Genomic DNA, 21,017 nt, shown 5'->3' with positions numbered 1-21,017 from the left:
TCTGAATGTTAATGAGCTACAGCAGCCACCAGGTATCGCACCACTATAGCCATGCTTTGTTTTGAGCAAGAGGTTGGTTATCTTGGGAGATTAATACATGCAGGTGTTTTGTCTACCAGCTCCATATAGACTCAGAACCTAAACTTCTGTGTCGCGCTTACTGTTCAGGTCATGGTCCATTTCAACGTAAACACAAATTTGCAAGTAAAGAGCAGCGTCGCTGGACTGATGCTGTGCAGTAGTGATGTGTGATACGGTATCCGCCCAATGCGACGAAAATGCAGAGCCAGTATTCCTGATACAAAGTAAAGATACTGGTATTTTTGACTTATAATGGGATCTTATGTTGAGGATAGCTGTGTGACATTAATAAGAGATGAATCATCATCATGACTGAAACATTTTGTTCACTGGATCTGTCTGAAGGCATTTCTTCCTCCTCATTGTTTCTTTTGCTGCTCATTCCAGGAAGAAGCTGTTTCTGTTTTGTGATCTTTCATGTATTCAAATAAGTTGGTGGTGTTGCCAAAGTAGAGAATTTCCCTTCAACACGCATCACTGCTTGCAGTGTTTTCATTTACCGCCTACTAAATACAGCAGAGTAGGGAGGAGGGGGCGGAGCCAAGTGTGTTTGTATGGAGTGCATTGGGCTTATAGGAGACAAACAAAAGCATCACTCCTATCCTGGTAGTATTAGCCACTGCTAATACCAGCATTGCTGTGGACGCTATCACAATTTCAGTCGATCCCCCCAAACCCTAACAAGTAGGGCATGGCTAAACTGAAAGAGGAAAATTTAAAGTTGATCTGGATCCGTAATTGAATCCAGGATTATCTAGAAGGAATCTTTACCGTTGAAGGATAAAGTGGCATTTTGCATTTCCTCCCAAGATCAAACCGGAGAGCTTTTGTTTGTTAGGCAAATGTGCAAATTTCAACACTCACATCCCGTCACATCTTCACAAATGTATATCAAATTAAAAGAAGACAAAAAATATGGAGACGTCATTTTAAAGTTTTGAGGATAATAATCCAGATCAAGGGGTTCGATAAATGTAGTTTTGGTGCATGGATGCAGTCTCAGGCTGCTGTGGATGGACATTTGTTAAACCATTAGGTGAGGCCATGGTTACAGCAATGCCTGTCTGTCAGCCTGAAGGAGCTGCTTCACTCGACTCTCCTCGTCTGTGCAGAACTGTAATGAAAAGCATCAGATTAACAACAAAGTTTGGTTTTTAGATATATTTGGGTATATATTATCATTTAAATTTGCATTTGGTTTATCCAAAATGATTTTGATTTCTTCCTTTGACACCTGTACATCAGTTTAACCTGCTTGTTTCCGCCACAGTCAGTTCAGTTGCTCCGACAGCTGCTAACATGTATGTTCTTTGTTTTTAAGGTATTAGCCAAGTGTTGTGGGAAGAAGAACTCCGTGAATCATACAGACTGGTAGCGGAGGACAGGAGGGAGGACAATACACCTGCTTTATATGTAAGGGAGAAGGGGGCGGAGCTCTGAACGAGCCTGCAGGGTGGGGGTGGGGAGGGGCGTGGCTTTCCCTGCTTATGGCAGTCGTTTTATTTATCCCCCGCCTGATAACAGTAATAATAACAATAATAACATTAACTACACCTCGGAGCTGCTCCTGCCATTCACCTCGAGCTAGCTCCCAAACCCCGTCTCCCGCTCACTCGTCATTTCATCATTTCCACCCGGTCCTCTTCAGACGCTCATTTGTATGTAGAGTCGTATGTAAACCTCCATCCTCCCTTCCACGTTGCCAGATCTTTTATCGTTTATCTGTTAAATATGAAATTACTGAAGCTAAAGATATATACTATATTAAAAAAAAATCTTGATTTAAAAAAAACAAAAAAACTGTGTGAATGAAGACCACCTTTGAAGATTTATCTTGTGTCGGACAATTTTTCCTGTCCCTTATTTTTGTCGTCTTTTCTTTTCTACTTGTGATTTTTTTTTCTTCTCTTTTTTTGTGTATTATTGGGGTGGGACGGGTGGGGCTAGACTGAGGGTTTAGGCGGGGGTCTCAGGGTCCAATCATATCGTTTTATTTGATTGCGAATTGTCTGTTTTTAAGTTGGTTTTTTTTAGTATGCTCTTATGTCACTACGGGTCACCCTGTAGTTTTTCTTTCTTCCTTTGTTTTTTAAAACGTGACTGGAGGGTGACCCCCGCCAGCCCCTCACCCAAACACCTGTCACTCAAACCCACAGTGAAACCATCTCATTCGCTGCTCTTCTTTCTCACCCGCTCTAGCGACGCCAGTGTTGAAGTAATGAAAAGTATTTTTATTTGGTCCTTCACTTAAACAAGAATACTGTAGTAAAAGCATGGCAGGCTTTTGGATCATCACGAGGGTATACTGTGTATTTAGATGTTTATAAAGAAAAGATTTTTCTATCTTTCGTTTATTTCCTCTCCTCTAATATCATTGCAGTATAATGTTCTAATGATGCGTGTAATAAATATACTCGAACTCTCGTTTTAAATACTGTGAGAAAATATTTACAGAAATACCAAACAGCAGCCACCCTGGTACGTAAAGGAGCAGCTCACCTCAAAAATCAAATGTAGTTAGTTAGTTTGTTTGTTTTCTTTCAAATGTAGGTTGTAGCTTTGTTTGGATCTGCCTTCTCTTGAACGTCATGGAACTAAAAAGCATTACCTTCTCTTCTAGTTCTTGGAGCATTAAAAAAAATCGATCTGAAACTAGGTAGCAGGATTACTTTCGCAAAATTATGCTCCGGCTATTCAAGATAAAGGAACAAAACTCCACCCAAATATTGTGAGCAGCTTCATGTAGGAACTGTTTCCTTCCTGCTGAATTACAACAACCCTCTCACTCATAACGCTTATTTTTGTGACAGGGTGTGAACACTAATGGGTGTCCCCCGTCCCCTGAGCTGTTTGTTTGGCTGATGTAGACAGAAGAAAGAAAATAGTTCCTACATGAAACCTCCAATAACAAGATGAGATTTTTACCCACACCCTGCTGGGCAGGCGGCGTAGACACCCAGGTTTGTGAATGTGATAACTCGAGAATGAAACGATGTATGATTTTTAACTTGATACCATAGTTGCATCTACTAGAAGGCCAACAGTATTTTTGAGTTACCGCTTTAAGCAAAACCCCACTTACGTCCATTATATTTAAGAGAAGGCAGACGCCTCTACAGCATACATCTCTATCTGTGCAGTGTACATTGTGGATAAAATAACACTAAATGCCAGGAAAATCTATTTAATAAATGACTGTGAGGTGAGCTGTCCCATTAAGCAGATTTCTTCTGTCAGGTCCTCAGTAAAACACATGGTGCTGTTAAGAATTACTGTATTTGCCATAATCAGATGACACAACTCTTTGGTACTCACAGATGAGTTGAGCTTACAAATGAAAGACGGCACGCACACGACATCTCTGACGTGCACTAGCCTTTCAGGTCCATTTCCGCCTTTTCTCCCACCCGGAAGGCGCTTTCTTTCTTTGTCTGTCTTTCTTATGGCTGTAATGAGCTGCACAGTCGCCATCCACTGCAGCTCGTCCCCAGCTGAGCTGACATTTGAAATTAGAAAAGCCCTGACAGTGATTTCACCTGAAGTGTACCCCGCTGCCACACCGGCTCTGCACCTGAACCGATCACAATCTCTTCTGGCGTGCTGCGAGACGCCGCCAGCTCTGCTTTCACACACTAGGATCAAACGCACACAGAGTGGCTCATTACCCAAGTCTGAAAGTTTACTGTATCGTACTAGATATGAAAGGTAACAGTAAAAGTTTTATTTTTTTGAAAAGGTGGGAGTGGCACAAAAAAACTTTGTTTACCAGTTGAATAAGTATGCTTTTGCAGGTCAGTTTAATCAAGTAGTTCAGGATTTATTTTGAAGGGTTCCTGAGAGGGCTTGTACTACCTATTTGACAAGGTTTCACGCATCTGTTGAAATTTTGGTCAAATAAATAAATAAAACTGTTCCTTTTTTGTTTTAGGCAAAAATAAGAACAATATGGGAACCCTTTAGTCAAACTCCTATACTGAGTCCCTTTCATCCGTCTCTTCATGTTGTTGACTGCTTGTCTGTAGTACTTAAACCTTTTGTCTTAAGTCTTTTTTCTTCCTTTTGTGCGCGCGTGTGTGAACGAGCGTGATGACGACGACGACGGTGCACATCTAAATGTCTCTCTGTATTTGTAAGCATCCTTTCTGTTTTGTAGGCCATAGTTGCTTTGTTACCAGCTGCCTCAGGATCCTAGCCTGTGTGTTAGGGGTGGAGAAACCGTTTTGTTTTTCCGTCAGCGCTCTGCTGACCGGGTAGGCGGGGGAAGACACCAGCATCATAGATGTATATACATACTATATGCAGATATGACAACCTTTAAAAGTATAGGAAGGTAAAAGAAGAATTGACACCTGTATTTATTGTTGTAAATCCTCATACTGTTCAAACTGACAAAAATTCAACATGTTTTAAGTTGTCTAATAAAGAAAAAATAAACCCTATGTTTAAATATTGCAAGTGATAATGTTAGATGATGAGCAATAATGACAAAATTCTGTAATCTGAATGAATAAAAAAATGGGGAAAAAAAGTTATTCCTTTGTGTGCTGCTTTATTTCTGCTACATTTAATACACAGTCACCCAGTGTGTTCACATACAGAGGGTTTTTTTTATGTCGCAGCCTGTGTTGTGTCATCGTGGATTGGTTTCTAGTTGTATTTATGTGCCGTGGAAGAAGAAGACGCATGCAGCTGCTGAGGTCTGTCACAGCCACAGTGAGCTCATCTGAGCCAGCAGCAGTCAGACGGGGACATCTCTGACATCAGCTGAGCCGAGCTGGCTCTGAGCCTCTATTTATTCTAGAAACATTACTCAAGTTTATGTGAGCAGATTACTTTAAATAGAATCGTATTGTATGTGTGTTACACTATAATCCAGTTACATTCTATTTCAGCTTGTTTCTTTTGAAGCATTTAAAATGAGGTTTGGTTTGGGTGCTACAACAGTAATGTGTAAGCTTAGTTTCTTATATGAAGTGTCACTGTGACAAATCTGCAGTGTTTAAGGTGGAGGGAGAGGGTGGCCTGAAGTGGGCACAGCAGTGGAGCCAGACGGGTTTTATCAAGGTCACCAGACTGCCACCATTAATTTCACAGGGGTGGCTCTGAAACTCACTGCTTCTTACTACACTGCATTCATGCCAGTGTAATACACAATGAGGACTCATTATTAACATTTATTTAACCAACTATTTCCCAACCAAAGAATAGACATCAGTAGTTGCCAACTGGTCTCTAGGTTTGTTCACTGGAGCCTTATTCACGTAACCCTACAGCAAACAACTTAATGTTACATCTGTCATGTGAATAGATCCACCACTGTTGTCTGCTGCCATCTTTTACATACAGTCTGTAGTCAGGCCTTTTGAAGCTGCCTTGACCCACCTTTAAGAGAAATTAACCCTGATGATACCATTGGAATAGTTTTTAGACCAAACCTGAGCTGTGGCCTGGAATTTATAACAGAAAATAGGAAACCTCGTCCTTGCAAAAACTGTCTGTAGGTACTTTGCAGTTTGTCTGCTACCATGAAACTAAACAGTTAATGTTTTCGATAAATCCAATTTGCCTTCCTAAAAAAAATCGTCCATCAACTGAAATCACATAAAATTCTGAAAGTGAGTACTTGAGTTACATTTAGACTAGAGTTCTAGAGTTCCTCACATCACTGTGTTTTTGTAGCTCCTGTGTTGTGTCTGCTGATCTTGGCCTGCGATGGATTTAACCACCAGTAAATTACTATTTAACCTTGAACTCTCTCACCTCCCCCACTGCCCTAGGCCATGTGGCACAAGCCTGCTCTGAACTGTTCACTCCAATCATGTCATCTTAAGTGGTTTTTCCACAGTCAGGGGGCTGTGTGTGTTTCAGTCTGCAGGACAATCCCCTCACAGCCACACATCAATAATTCACAGGGGAAAGTGACAGGAGGTGAAATGACAAATGAAGATGCACACACGTGAAGTGATCTGCGACAGTGACATCACGGCTGACGGCAGACTGTGTGGCAGCTCAGCAAAGGGGATGCAGCAGTTATTTTTATAAGATGTAGGTGCTTCTCATACTTTGAGCCATTCAACCTCCACTTTAGTACACTGACATCGTTTTGGTTCCATGTGTCAGCTGATGCGACTCTATTTAACTCCGCCCTCTCGGTTCGAGCAGGGACAGCGAATCAAACATATCGGGGGGGGGGGGGGGAGTCGCAACAGCAGCAGAAGGAGGAGGAGGAGATCCTCAACTTGGCTCTCCGGAGTCGGTCCCCCCCTCCTGACGCGGTGCAGTCTTGAGCTGTCCACCGGATCGGTATGCACTATCCGCGGAGGAGGAAGTGAGCCGAGCCGACCGTGAAAGATGCAGACGGAGGACATGGAGGTACCTATCATTAATAACCTTAACGATAACGGCGACAGACAGAGGCCGAAAGGGAAAGATGTGTTCAAGGATCAGCAGAAGGAGTCAGAGGTAAATTCAAGTACAGCACAGCGGGCTCCCACAGCTCCTGGTACAGGAGCGCACTGGACGGCTGTGTGTGCGTACATGTGTGTATGTGTGTGTTGTTGCTGGGAAGCTTTCAGATCAGCTGAATGTCCTTTCCATGCAGCGAGTCGTCTTTGCTCCAGAGCATGCATGCGGGCAGACGGCGAGGTGTTATTTTGGCAGCGGCTCCTATAAATAACCCAGCGGTAATCCTACAGCGGTGCTCAGCGTGGGGGACTGCAGGTGGTGAAATGTGACTGCTGCTCCCAGGACCACCGAACGTAACTGCATATCATATTTATGTCCTCGTGGTGTCCTTATGGCATCTGGAGTGCATCCTCCATTTAATCAATCAGAGAATCGGATCGGTTTTTGGCAGTCCGCCTGCTCCTCAGATGAGCATTTATTGGTTTTATTTGGTATCTTTGTGAAAGGAGGGATTTGGTTTAGTACGCTTTCTTGGAAACTGAAATAAAAGTGGCTGCCAGACAATAAAACATGTGCAAATTTAAAATCTTTGAGGTTTGAACTACAGTATGAGTGATATACTGGTGGCACAATAATAAGCCGATGCTGGCCTGTTATAAATTTAGAATTGTTTGGGGCGCGTCAGAGACCTAATTTGGATGCTACAGTCCCACTAAATGTACAGTTGTTTCCAGTCCCATACATATCACCAGCAGGTGCCCTCCTCTGCCTTCTAGCTAGCTCTGGAGGCTGTTATCGTCTATTGTAAACTGATAAAAACAGAGAGGCACAAATGATGAAAATATGTAGTCAGCGTAAACGTTGTGAGTTAGAAAGTTTAAATTTGTAATGCGTTTTATATAAATGAGATTGTATTTTAACTCAAAGTGAATCAAGAAATTATCTCCCTAGACTATTAGACCATAATTGCCTTCTGAATTATTGCTACACGTCAGGGTGGATCAATGCTTTCATGTCATTTGCACCAAATATCGATCCTGTTGCAAATCGAGACTCATCCAACCAGGCAATGTTTGTTTTTTTCCAATCTTCTGCCTGATTTTAGTGAGCTTGTGCAAATTGTACCCTCAGTTTCCTCTTCTTAACCGGAAGGAGTGGGACCCATTGTGCTCTTCTGCTGCTTCAGCAGCAAAGATGCTCTCCTGCACATATTGGTTGTAACAAGTGATCATTTGAGCTACCGTTGCCTTCCTTTCAGCTTGAAGCAGTCTTGCCATCGGAGAAATCCCAGTAGATTATCACCTTTCTTCCCCCATTCTGATGCTCAGTTTGAATTTCCGCAGGCCGACTTGACTGCATCTACATGCCTAAATGTATTGACTTGTTGCCACATAACTGGATGATTAGTTATTTGCATAAACAAGCTGTTGAACAGGTATACTTAATGAAGTAGCTAGCAAGTGTATGTAAATAGAATATTGAGTAATATGTTGATATTAGAGCCTTTTTACTGTCTAAGAATTTGTACCTGCAAATCCAGTGAGTTTGTGTTTGAACTGCTGGGTGTACATTGGAATCAGCCAATAAATTTTTTATTTTTTTTAATTTTTTTTACATCATTGCAGTATCCTTTTTTTGATAAAAAAGACTGAGGCGGTCCCATAGGTCCGGTGTATAAGCATATTTTCTGTGGTTTAAAGAGTGTTTAGAGCCACCGTAGACGCTTATGGGAGTCACCTTCTGTAATATGGACCTGTAAGCTGTAATCTCCTCCGCTATTTCTAAACTTGACTGGCGAGGCTTGTTGTTAAGGCTCCCTCAGTGCTCGGCAGCTATAATTCATCCTCCTCATGAAAAAATTACTAGATGATGGGCTTCATTGGTGGGGTTACTCGGTCCAGATACATAAGAGATGTTACTCAGAGTGCGTTGAAGCCGAAACCATTCAGAGTGCTTTGAAAGAGGACGCTGAATGTTTTTTGGGGGAACTAGAGCATATTCATCATACGGTCAATGGATAGGGGGTTGGGGGTGAATGAATGAGGTTCCCTGGCCTCTACAGTTGAACCAGGAATCTCAAACCTTACTCAGTCGTGTACGTGACTGTTTGTCTTTCTTGCTGGCTGGAGTGGTCATCGGTTGTCCATGTTGGCATATGTTGGTAGGAGAGGGGGCGTTCAGCCTTGACACTGCGCCCGGTGTTTGCACGCTGATGCGGTGTAGAGCGTGCAAACACAGGAGCCGTGCCAGTTCAGTTTGGAGCCGGGGCAATTTTGGTTATCAGCTGGTGGCAAAGAGAAGAGGAATGGTAAACGAGAGTGAATGGGGGGAAAATGAAGGAGTGGAAGAGAGAGACTGGGTAATTGTAAGGAGAAATGTAAGAGTAGCAGCAGACGAAGAAGAGAGAGGAGAGGCATGAGAATTAAAGAGAAACATAAAGAGACGTGTCATTTCAGTTTGGGCAGAGGAGTTAACTTCAGTTTCAGGGATGCCAATGGAGGACTGAGGGACTAAGAGACTCAGTAATATAATCTATTTAAGTAATTTATCAAGGCTAATTAAGCCTAAGTGAAAGTGTTAAAGGCCTTGAAAACAAGTCGCCTCAATCACTTTTACTTTCAGGAGTGGGCTCTTGCATGGTCACACAATTTTCAGTGTAAGCTAAACAGTTTGGGTTGTTCTTGAATTTTTGTATAGTCTTCTGCATAAAACTAATCGACTAAGAAAACTAGTAATCCTTGGAATTTTATGCATTGTTTAATTATTAATGATGAATAATGTTAATAAAGGATGGTTTTGTAATAGCTGTAATATTATAGTAGCTACTAATCAGATGAAGTTCACTTGATAAAAGTTGCCTGACAAAATTGTTTGTTCTGAAACATGTGTTTGTAATGCATGAAGTTAAAGAGAAGACCAAAAATAAGAACAAGTCCAAAGTAGGAATGTCACACTATCAGAAATGTTGTTATTGGTACTGGTACCAGCATTACTTACCTTAAAGCTATAAGTTAGATTTAGAGCCTAATAGACATGGGAGTTTTAAGACGAATACCATGCCGATAATTGACGAAAATTCGATATTTCGGCCAATGTTTTTTTTCTGCTTTCAGACACAAAAAACATAAACATACTTCTCTAATATTTGTTATGTGCATTTATTTATAAGTCTTTGGATTCTTTAATTATCTTGGACCTTAAAAAACAATGATTTCATTGTCAAAGATTACTCCTTTACCTTCCAAACATATGTTTGAAATAGGGAAGTTGCCCCCTGGTGGAAAAAATGTGCAACACCAACACTCAAAACATGGTTTAAAGGCATTTCTCCCATCTATTCTTTACTTTTGGCCGAGCTCTAGTTAGGGTCTTGTGATGACACTAATTTCTGTCCTCTGCTCTCCTGGGCTTTCTGTTGTGTATGTTTTATCATGTGGGCTTGTCTGTGTGTAAAGCCCTTTCTCACATACACTAACCAGAGTGTGGTAATGTGAAGACATTAATACTCAAGGTGTAGATGACTCTGTAAATTACCGTGAGTGCCGTAATTCCTCCCCGGCAAGTGTTAATCCGTCTAAAATGACGATATGGCTCGTTTTCATAACTGTCCCTGGAAAATAAAACCCTTACCACTGTCACCAACATCCCCCTAGCTTTGGTTCACCCGCCCCCTTCAAAAACAGACAGCCAAGGATAAACACTGCAGAGCCTCCCTTCTGCTGCTTTAAGGGTCACGATAAGCATTTTCCTTCAATCATTCTGACTCCCAAGTGGTTTTCATTTCCTGGTTTACAAGTGCAGTAATGACATCAAATTGTGTTGCTCAGGCTCTCGGTCATAAACAAACTGCCATCTGATGTCCTGCATATTCTACTTCCTGCTGACTTGGTTGCAGCAGGTATTTATAGGAGACATGGCAGCACACAGTTATTTAACCAGGATGCCTGACTCAGAGAGCAGATCCTTATTTACAGTCCTGGACCGGTCCCCAGGGCGGTTTGCACAGGGTTAAACACGGCTCACACCCTTAGCCTGAAGCTAAGTGCTGCCAGGAGCGTTTCTTAATTCTCATTAGCATAACATGAATCTTTTATAATCCCTGTAGAGAAATTTCACTTCACGTTATTATCAAGCACAACCCTTTCACCACTTTGTTCCTACCCTTACAAGGTTTTAAAAGCCTCTCTGTATGGCTGCATGCTACTTATTGTGCAGTGTGTCTTGGTGCAAGTTAGTAAGGTGTCATTATGTGTACTGTGCATCCTGTTTCCCTGCAAATGAATTTGTTTCAAAAGGACAGTGACTGCAGGCCTTTCTGCGAGCTTATCTGCCCATCTCCCTCTGTTGTGTGCGTGCGATTACATGCTTACCCTCCCAACTTTGGTTTTACTTGTTTAGATGTTGAGAAAGGCTTCATAAAATGCATTCATAATTTATTAGGTCTGTCTTGGTCATTAAGCTAGCTAGACAAAAGAGTCTGAGGCTGCTGGGAGTGTTGTTAGTTTGGCGAGATCTCGGACAAAGTTACATTTTTCAGTTGTCTTGCCCTAAGGTTACGCTCTAAATATGACTGTGTGTGTGCGCGGGTGCGTGAATGACATACTGTTCACACGCTCACAGATTCTGAGTGTTGCGATTGCGTGAAACATAGAAAATGTGTGCAGCCTGTCTCGTGGGTATTTGTAAATCACAGGGTGAGGCTAATGTCAGAGCTTAGAGAGACCTTTTCCTGGATACAGTGGATAATCTGCTTTGATATGGGGGTGGGGGCATGTTGACTCCTGTGCCTTCTCTTTCCTCTTGTTCTGGTGCTGGCTAGGGAAAGCCTTCTCTGACTGTTCAATTAGGCTGATTAAAGCAGTAGCTGTGTGCGTCCATAGAGAGCACCTGTAACCATGAGTGAGTGGCTCTGCGTAAGAGGATCTCAGAGGAAAGATGTAAATGACTAATCAGCACTGCCTGAAAAAACAGCCACCAGTGAAAAGCCATGGTGTGTGTGTGTGTGTGTGTGTGTGTGGGTGATGTGTGTATGGATGTGACTGCAAACCGAGTACATAGTAATTGTAGGTGTTGGGATATGTAAATATCCCACAGTATGTTTTTTGCATCTATTTCAATGTCTGTGGGCGTTTGGGGAAACTGTGATTAACTGAATTCAGCTACATTATGTGTGCTAATGTGTGTTTTGCTCTTGCAGAGCTCCATGGAGTCTCCAAACCTGGAGTTTGAGTACGGAGACACGGACACACTGACTGCAGAGCTCTCTGGTAAGACCACAGACCGTCATCCGTTGGCTTTGGACTTTGTATTCAAAGCCTCAGAATTACCATTTTGACCACCGCTGCGCTTTTGTGGCCGTATTTGAATGACAGGTGCGAAGTTTCACCCATCAAAAATGGAGCACAGCCATCTGGATGGTCAGTACCACACAGCGGGCCATATTACTCGTCAAACGATTCCAATAAAATTACTTTAACAGCCACCAAAAGCGAAAACACGATGCAGGTGCAGATCAGCGACTCGATTGACAATCTGTGTTGGGACACCTGTCAGTCGAAAAGCTGCCAGAGCAGACTTACAGTCATGTGAAAAAGGAACATTTTCACAGGGCTCGATGCAGTGCTGTGCATCTAGTCTGTGCATAATAAATATTCTCCATTGGGGAGGAATTTTGGCTCACTCTTCTTTACACCGTTGCTTCTGTTGATTAAGAGTCACTGACGTTCATTTATACAAAGCTCTCTTAGGGTCCCACTGCAGCATTTCAGTCGAATTGAGGTTTTGACTGGGCCACTGCAGTCATTCTTTGATTCTTTTCTTTTCTTTTTCAGCCTTTCCCTTTGTAGATTTGCTGGATTGTTTTGGAACATTATCCTGCTGTATCTCTCAGTTTTAGCCAAGCTTTAGCTGTCAGACAGATAGCCTCACATTTGACTCAGATATGGAGTCAAATGTGAAGGCCATTTGAGTACAGTTATGTTTAGAATACAAGTTTGAGATGATCTGAGCTTTGTGACATGGCGCAGAACATCAGAACATGGCTAAACAATATTGGAGTAGGCTTTCACATTTAAAAGATACTTTGTCGGTACTAAGAGATCCAAGATATGCCAAGAAAATATCCCCCAATTTTTAAGCCCAAACCAACCTATACAGAGGACTTTGCGGTTGATCTGTCTGCAAGGTACCCAGGTCCTGTGGCTGCAAAACAAACCCAAATCATCACCCCTTCACCACCATGCTTTATAGTTGGTATCAGATGTTTACCCTAATATGCTGCGTGTGCTTTCCATCAAACATGGTGCTGTGTCTATTACAGTCAAATGTCACCTCAAACACTTTATGTTGTAAGGCAAACACCCTACAATGATACAGAGAAAACCCCAGCCGTGAGACAACCCCCTCTGAGTAAGTACTTTGGTGACAGTGGGAAGGTAAAACTCCCTTTTAACAGGAAGAAACTTACAGCAGAACCAGGATCAGGGAGGGGCAGCTGTCAGCTGTAACCGGTTTGTTCAGATGCAACTTTGCAAATCTAGTGTTGAATAGCAGGACCTGGCTGCTTCTTTTTCTCCTAATTCTTATGGAAGCAGTGAGTGTGGACTGTATAGACTGCTGTGAAAACTTTCTCATGACTGCAGATCAAAGATCTATGTCTCCTTGTTATGCATGACAGAGCTCTTCGCCCACAGAATTCCTACGGTGACACCCCTGTTTCTACTTAGCATAGGAACGAGAATGTGCCATTGATTTGAAAAATAAATCAAACATCCACATTCCTCAGGATCCTTTCAGCTGTTTTATGTTACACATGCAAACAAAGAGAGTCGGCGAGAACAGCGATGAAGGCGCAGAACAAAAATCTTTTGGTGCGTGCTGGTATTTTTTTTTTTTTTTTTTTGCCACGCACAGAAAAAATGACTAACACTAATCATTAACACTGATTATTCATTCAGAACCGCAGCATCTGTGTAAGGTGGTAACAGCCTGTACTTGACTTGGAGCTTGGTTAATAATGTTCCTTTCAGGGCCGAGTACAAAAAGATTATTTAGAGAGCATATTATTTATTTTCTCCGATCCGGCTGGTGTGCTGAGAGAAACGTTGAATAAGTGTGTCGATTTGAAGTCAGAATGATGGTCCACCTGGTAGATGGCAAACGGCAGCTGATTTGCCAAAAAGGTTAGTCACACACAAACGGGCAAGACAGTCACCGCGGCTTTCTGCCGACAGCTCCTCGGGGTAAGGGAATGACGACTGCTCCGAGAACAGGAGGAGACGCGTGACTGTGTGACGGATCTTTAGACTGCGCATGAAACAAACCAAGGAGGACAGCTGCTCAAAGCATCAGAGCATATAATAAACATCATACGGTTACAATAATGTGAATGTGAAGGGGATGCATACATACAAACCTGAATTTTCATTATTATATTATAACTTATGGCAGAAAATAATTCATCTCCTTAATTATATGCAGCATTTACAGTTTGTCATGTGCATGTGTGCTTTTTGTGTTGTGCGTAGTGGGCTGCAAAGTCGTCCTATTTCATTCTCCTGCTGGTCTTGATGTAGGTGTCTTATTATAAGTGTCGCTATAATATTGAAAGGCCCTTAAGCTCTGTAAAAATCTGGGATTTCCGAGTTAAATTTGTTGTTTTTCGCTGTAGATGGAGGTCTATCTGTGTCTTGACCTCACCCGTCGAGCGTGGGCGGACGGATATTTTGCCAATTCATAATCTCTTTGGCTTTTAGTAGATTGCGGAATACGTTTTCTTTGCACTGCATTGTTATTTGGGTTATTTTAATCGGTGTTTGCACAGCACTGTTGTTGTGAGGCTTAGCTCTTGGTTTTGCAGGGCTTTGGAATGAAGGTTGTTTAGAGAGATAGATGCAGAGTGATTTTAAGAAAAAATCAGAATTTTTGCATGCTTGTTAGTGGATCTGCATTCTTATTTACATGCATACAGCTGTGGTTACAGAGTATGTGCTACTTTATTAGTTACACCTTGCCAGTACTGAGTTGGACCCCTTTTATCCTTCAGAATGGACTTAATTCTTAGTGGCATCAATTCAACAAGATGTTGCACTTTCACCACCACATCCTCACTGTGCTCTTTTCTATTGAGTGACATTTAAATGCCCACACCGCCATCACCACAAGCCTGAACCATTGACATAAGGCATGATGGATCCTATCAGATTGTTCATGACAAATTTTGACTCTACATCCAAATATCGTAGTAGAATTTGAGTGTTTTTTCAGTCTTCTGTTGTCCAATATTGTTGAGCCTATGGTAATTTTAGTGTCTTCTTAGATGAAAGGAGTGACACCTGGTATGGTCTCCTGCTGTAGCTCATCTGCTTCAAGGTTCCATGTGTTCAGAGATGCTCTTCTGCATACTTTGTATTGATTGATTATCTGAGTCACTGTTGCTTTCCTATCAGTTCAAAACAGTCTGACATTCCTCCTCTGACCTCTTGCATCAACAATGCATTTTCTTCCAGAGAACAGCCGCTCACTGGATATTTTCTCTTTTTCAAGCCAATCTCTGTAAACCCTAGAGATGGTTGTGTGTGAAAATCCCATTAGATCAGCAGTTTCTGAAATACTCAGACCAGCTCATCATCCACATTCAAAGTCACTTAAATCACCTTTCTTCCCCGTTCTGATGCTCAGATTGTACATCCACAGTCATCCAGGCTGTGTGTAATTCATTAAGTTGCTGCCCTGTGATTGACTGATGTTTGGTGTTTGGTGGTGGGTCTACCTTGGGACTAACAGATTCCTACCACGTAAAAGTGCAGTGTCTGTTGGACTCTCATTCAGATCCATCCCTAGCTCTTTACAAACCTGTCAGACGCACGTCTCTGGGTGTGACTGTACTGGTCTATAATGGAGGGACATCTTATCATCACGTTTATTTATATGTACATTATATGAAGCCGGAAATGAATTCAGACTTATGATAAACACGTCTTCAATTAATTCTTTGTCTCCAATGTTAACAGTAAATACATTTATTTCGTTAGAGCTTATACAAGTCTGCAGACTCAAAAAACTTCTGAAAATCAGTAAAATGTGAATTTCTTTTCTATCAAGGAAATCTAGGACTCTTGGGATACTACGGAATAATTCATCTGGACAACTGCTGACTGAAATACCACAGCATGGTTTGATTTATCCAAGCCTTTTGGAGCAGATGCTACAAAAACATCCCAATTGCATTACAATATTGAACAGCTTCAACACTGCACAATGCAGTTTGGGGAGTGCTGGATTTGAGCATTTCATTTTTAGCCCTTAACTTTAGCCTGACGGGGTACTGTCGTCAGTTCACCGGGCCGGCAGCATGGACGCACCCAAGTTTGTGAATGTGATAACTTAAGAGCAAGTTGACGTAGGAGCTTCAAGTTGATACCATAGGTATATCTACTAAAGATCTCGGGCGAGTTTGAATCTCGGTGAGCTCAACCTTAAAGTCAAGGTCAGAGGTCAGGTTTTCTCAAAAGCTTTTGATTCGAGAACAAGGCGCTGTAGGATTTCGAATCCTCTGCTAGGAGGCTCATCTTTCTTCTGATGTATTCTTTTCATTCTCTTACTCTTGGGGAATTATTAGCGGGTTTAAATTGCTTCTCAAGCTCTAGAATTAACTGGAAATTGGTTTTCCATTACTGAGTGGGTTATAGTATTTATTTCATCCCTGATTGTATCCTGTTGTGTCCACAGAGCTCTACAGTTACACAGAAGAGCCAGAGTTTGCCCTCAACAGAGACTACTTCGAGGAGGACTTCAGAAGCCATGGTAATGTGTGCGTGTGTGTGTGTGTGTGTGTCCCTTCAAGTTCCAGAATTACAAAATTGCACTTGCACACTAAAGGCTGTAAAAGCGACGTGTTCAATGAGCTGCTGTGGTTTACAACCTGACCGGTGAGGTGAGGCGAGGCGAGGGTGAGCAGACACATCAAAGCTCTGCTCTTTTAAGCTGTTCAAAGAATTGATATCCCTACAGATTGAAGGGGCCACCCTTAAAGCATGTGATTAACGTTTGGTTATCGAGAACAAAGTGGCTTTTCCAGTCTGTACGTCGGCGTTATTATCAGCCTGACAGGATCGAGCTTTAATACGGTGTTGCTTTATCTGCTTTTGTGTGGAAAATTGCATTAAATTACGTTTTTCCTGTTGAGCAAGAAGAAAAACTTTCTTCTTGATTTATTTTATTGTGACAAAGTCGGGTTTTCTGTATTGAGGGAGGTATTATTTTTAGGTTTAGGGCGTTACATCAAGTCCTGCAGAGACGGTGTCGAGGCGCCCTTTGTAGACGGTTTGAATCAGAAGTGAGTGGTCCTCGCCGTCTGTCACTTTCCCTCCATGCTGTGTGATGATGAATAGCAGAATTAGATGAGAGCTTCACTGTTTTATGGAGGAACAGAGGACAGAGCTGCCTGTTTGCATCACTGTCTTTCCATTAGTGTTTATATGTGCGGTTTCCTGTTTGACTCGTCCTTTTTGTGGACGTGTTAGTGTAGCATGTGAGAGCTCATCAATGTTTTATGCTGCTACCCTCCCAGTCACTCTCATGAATTACAGTTATTATCAAGGCACGTCTAATTGATGGTCTTTGCTGTTTAAAAAAAAACGTTTTTTGTGATGTGTGCTGAAATTAGAACGTTTTTTGTGTGTTTTCCTTGCACAAGTGAGATGTGTTAAGTTGAAAGAGATCAGTGAGGATGCTTTACTCCTTAATGCTTATCACTGCCTGTCTAATCAACTGAAGAGTCTAAGAGTAGAAGATGGGAGGAAATAAATCCCATAGTCCTTGCTAGAGACTGAGACATTTCTGCAGTGCTGCTGTTTTTGTAGTTGTTTGAGGTGCACTCAGACTTAGTTTTTGCTAGTCTTAAAAATAGTGTTTTTTTAAAGCATACATCAGGTTTCTCTTCATTGCTTTCAGCTATCTCCAAAGCTAATGCAGTGAGCCACAACATACAAGTCTGCCAAAATATCTGAATATAATGGATTCCCAGATGGCAGAACTAACAGCTACTTTTGCAGTTAGCTTAATTAATTGCATGCACGGCACAGTGCAGTAAAATTAAAGCTGGAAATTTGCACTTTAATCACATCTTAATTGTTTGATATGTAATCCACTGTGATGAAGAAAACTCCTAACGAGAACAGGAAATGATAAGTACCTCTTTTGTGCAACAGCCAATGAGAATCCTGGGTTTACGACATCCATGTTACTATAGGAAACGGCTTTAGTGCAGCACGTAGCAACTGCATCATTCCTTGACCGTAGCAAACCAAGGTACGAGGACTGTGTCATTATTATAAAATTATTTATTCTTGTTATTTTGAAAAATTAACTTCCCTGTAGATTCAGATTGTTTTCAAGTTTCTTTTCCTCACTTTTTCCTCCACTTATTCCTCCACTCGCATAAAAAAATGCTGCAAAGTGCATCAAAACTTTGAAAAAGTCGACACAGATACACTCGGAGTTCTCTAAGGCACAGAAAAAAAATACAAATTAAATTTATCTGACTGCAACCTTGAACCTTTTGTTTCTGTGTCCTTTCTGCAGCTCGAGGCAGGCGGTGGATCGAGCTGACGGTGGAGGAGCAGAGGGCGTATGTAATGAGGCTGCTGGACGCGCTGGAGGTGACGGACAGGGACAAGAGGCTGAAGGTGGCCAGGGCCATCCTCTACCTGGCTCAGGGTGTGTGGGCTGCACAAAATACAAGCCTTTTTCACAGCAGACATTTAGGTTTTAGAGGAAACGCACATGTCTTGCTGTTAATATTAACCATGGCTAAGTCTTCAACAAGGTCGTGACAGTGAGCCAGAATGCACAGCACCTGAAATAGAATGATTTCATTATTTACACCGGTCACTGCTATTCTGCCATCATTTGCTTCGAATAGTCATCACTTCTCGCCTTGTTTCTCCAGGAGTGTTTGATGAGTGTGACACAGAGGTGGATGTCCTCCACTGGTCCAGGCACAACATTTTCCTGCTGTACGACATGGGCATCTTCACAGCACTGCTGGAGCTGCTTAGCATGGAGATAGAGTGAGTAAGACACCCTGGTTATAAATGTAACATTGTTCTTTATGCAGTGCTGCAGGGATGTTTCCAGGCTGGGGTGCGAAGCGCTCCTGGGGGAGTAGATGCTCCATCGCCCTCCTCGCCCTTCTTGTGGATCGCCTCAGCTGCAATGCCCGTTCGGGTCCCCTTCGCTGGGGCGCCCCCGGCGGGTTGACTTAGAATGAGTGCAGACTGTTTAATTAAAATAAAATTATCAAAAAGAATAGAACAATTATAGAAAACTGAGGTACAAACCTCTGTCCTATCGCAGATTTATTATAAGAAAAGTGGAGATTCAAACAAGCTTTTTATGGGCTGGCATAGAAGCATGCTGCTGCCATCCCATGTCCCCTTGTAGACATGCCCCTGCAGTGCAGTGAAAAAGTTTCTTTTTTGTTATATTTCTTACTCTTACATGTTTCAGATCATCAATTTTTAACATTAGACAAATATAAACTAGTAAATACAAAATGCAGTTTTGTAAATGATGATATCATTAATTGAGTGAAAATGCCAACCTCGTCTTGTGTGAAAAAGTAATTGCCTTGTAAACACAAATACAAGTTCACGTCTTAGTCTAATTCAGAATAAGTAAGGGAGAGAGGGGCTAGCATTCCCTGGGGATCAGAGAGAAAACAGAGAGAGAGAGAGAGAAGTGAGGAATATGCAGAGGCTGATGAAGATGGTCAGCCAGGCAGAGATGAAGCTGAAGCTGAACAGACAGATGGCTGTGATCTAATCATAAATCCAGTCCATCATTTGATGATGTGGTCAGTTAAAGATGACTAATGTATGCAAACTTGCCACTTTAGTTACATGGTCATATACAAATGTAATGATACTGGGAGCGCATTGTAACTGGATACATAGCACTACACCTCTGTTCTTAATTACTTCAGAGAGGCAGAGACACATAAAAGGCTGCTGAGGAGAGACTATAGGTAGCGCGCCGCCTGTGATCAACAGACCCCTTCACTGGGAACGTGGCGTGACAAAGGCTCCTTCAAGCCAGCTTTGTTGCTGCTGGTGTCAGCCTCAGTTGGGCTTCAGTGCTGCTTTGTTGTTACATAAGCTGCTGCGAGGCATCTTCAAGTTGCATAGAGCTGCAGAGCAGGGCGGTTTCAGCAAGACGAGCAGGAAAAACATGATGAAGTGTTAATCATACAGGTACAGGTAGTCTCACCTGCGATGTATTCAGAGACTGGCTTGCCACGTTCAGATAATCCACTAAAATCATGTAGCGTTTGTTCCCGCAGCAACAGCCAGGCGTGCAGCAGTGCGGTGAGGAAGCCTGCCATCTCTCTTGCAGACAGCACAGAGCTCAGGTAAGCAGCATAAAACCGATTCAACTTCCTGTCTGCTTCAGATCAGGAGGCCAATAAATACCGTTTAAAAATAACCAAAATGCTTAACTTCATGCCATCTGGCCTAATCTGCAAAATGTAATTGTATTCGCTGACTGTTGTCCTCACATTCATTTTCACTCTACTTCTGCCTAATGAAATTGATTTTTTTTAACACAACAGGCCTTACACACAAACACATGAAATCATACGATTCACACACATACAGTAGCACCGTCTGTGCGTTCCCTAGATGAACACTTACAAATAATTACAAGCTAGACGAGTGGATTTGCCCTTAATTACTGCCGCAGAACCGAAAGCCATTATAGTCCTTTTGAACCGAGCGAGAAGCTTTGTTGAGCGAACAAAGCATTTAATGTACAAAACACCACCTGTATTGCATCAGATAATTACGAGGGAATGGCTGCATTATCCAGCCAGAGCTCGGAGATTATTTTTTCCTAAATGCGCGAGCAATTTGCAAAACCAAGCGCTACTTGCTTATAATTTCCTCTGTTATATCAATGATTCTTGTACTTATAGGCCATTTAGGGCCATTGTATCTGGTCAGGGCAGCAGTTAAATGCATGCCACACACAGACAAATGCACACATAACCTCAATGTGTCCATGATGAGTTCTTTGGATGTTTCTTTTTCTCGCAGAGTCTTACTGAGCATCATGTACTTGATGGTGGAAACCATTAGAGTGCAAACAGAAGACGACCGACCTGAGTGGATAGCAGCCAGAGAGACCTTCAAGAATGAGCTCGGTGTGTGCGTGTGTGTTTATTCAGTATTTTGAAGTTGCATGAGTATATCTTTTCATTGGCTTTCATGCTGCATGTCATTTTATTCCATTTAAAAACATTGCCTTTGACCCCCCCCTCCAGCTTCTCCTCTTTACAACGGAGAGCCCTTTGCTCTACTGCTTTTCACCATGGTGACCAAGTTCTGCAGCATGAACGCGCCACACTTCCCCATGAAGAAAGTACTACTGCTGCTGTGGAAAACAATACTGGTCAGTGTGTTACAGTCATGGTTGTTGCATGTAATGCAAATAAATCTATTTCTGTCCATGTCTGCATTTTTGTTTTGCTT

At 42.2% G+C, this 21,017-nt stretch overlaps 2 protein-coding genes across 6 annotated transcripts in view; both read left to right on the top strand.

The window, feature by feature from the left end:
* The window catches only part of ahcyl2b (adenosylhomocysteinase like 2b), a 51,998-nt gene extending 47,385 nt beyond the window's left edge, over nucleotides 1-4,613 (top strand). For 2 of the 3 annotated variants that reach the window (XM_026146185.1, XM_026146186.1), the window contains exon 17: nucleotides 1,403-4,613. In XM_026146185.1, the coding sequence (XP_026001970.1) occupies nucleotides 1,403-1,409 (7 nt within the window). In that variant the 3' untranslated portion in view covers nucleotides 1,410-4,613. The remainder of the gene's footprint in view (nucleotides 1-1,402) is intronic. The other variant, XM_026146182.1, reaches the window with a different exon arrangement.
* A 1,666-nt stretch (nucleotides 4,614-6,279) lies between these two features.
* strip2 (striatin interacting protein 2) overlaps nucleotides 6,280-21,017 on the top strand; it is a 29,435-nt gene continuing 14,697 nt past the window's right edge. For 2 of the 3 annotated variants that reach the window (XM_026147198.1, XM_026147197.1), the window contains exons 1-8: nucleotides 6,280-6,543; nucleotides 11,684-11,753; nucleotides 16,216-16,290; nucleotides 18,070-18,204; nucleotides 18,437-18,557; nucleotides 19,829-19,897; nucleotides 20,583-20,689; nucleotides 20,810-20,937. In XM_026147198.1, the coding sequence (XP_026002983.1) occupies nucleotides 6,433-6,543; nucleotides 11,684-11,753; nucleotides 16,216-16,290; nucleotides 18,070-18,204; nucleotides 18,437-18,557; nucleotides 19,829-19,897; nucleotides 20,583-20,689; nucleotides 20,810-20,937 (816 nt within the window). In that variant the 5' untranslated portion in view covers nucleotides 6,280-6,432. The remainder of the gene's footprint in view (nucleotides 6,544-11,683; nucleotides 11,754-16,215; nucleotides 16,291-18,069; nucleotides 18,205-18,436; nucleotides 18,558-19,828; nucleotides 19,898-20,582; nucleotides 20,690-20,809; nucleotides 20,938-21,017) is intronic. The other variant, XM_026147199.1, reaches the window with a different exon arrangement.

This window comes from Astatotilapia calliptera, chromosome 17 (genome assembly GCF_900246225.1).
Source record: "Astatotilapia calliptera chromosome 17, fAstCal1.2, whole genome shotgun sequence".
In the NCBI taxonomy this organism is placed as follows: Eukaryota; Metazoa; Chordata; class Actinopteri; order Cichliformes; family Cichlidae; genus Astatotilapia; species Astatotilapia calliptera.
Note: the sequence above shows the minus strand (reverse complement) of the source record. Positions and strands in the feature narration are given on the sequence as shown.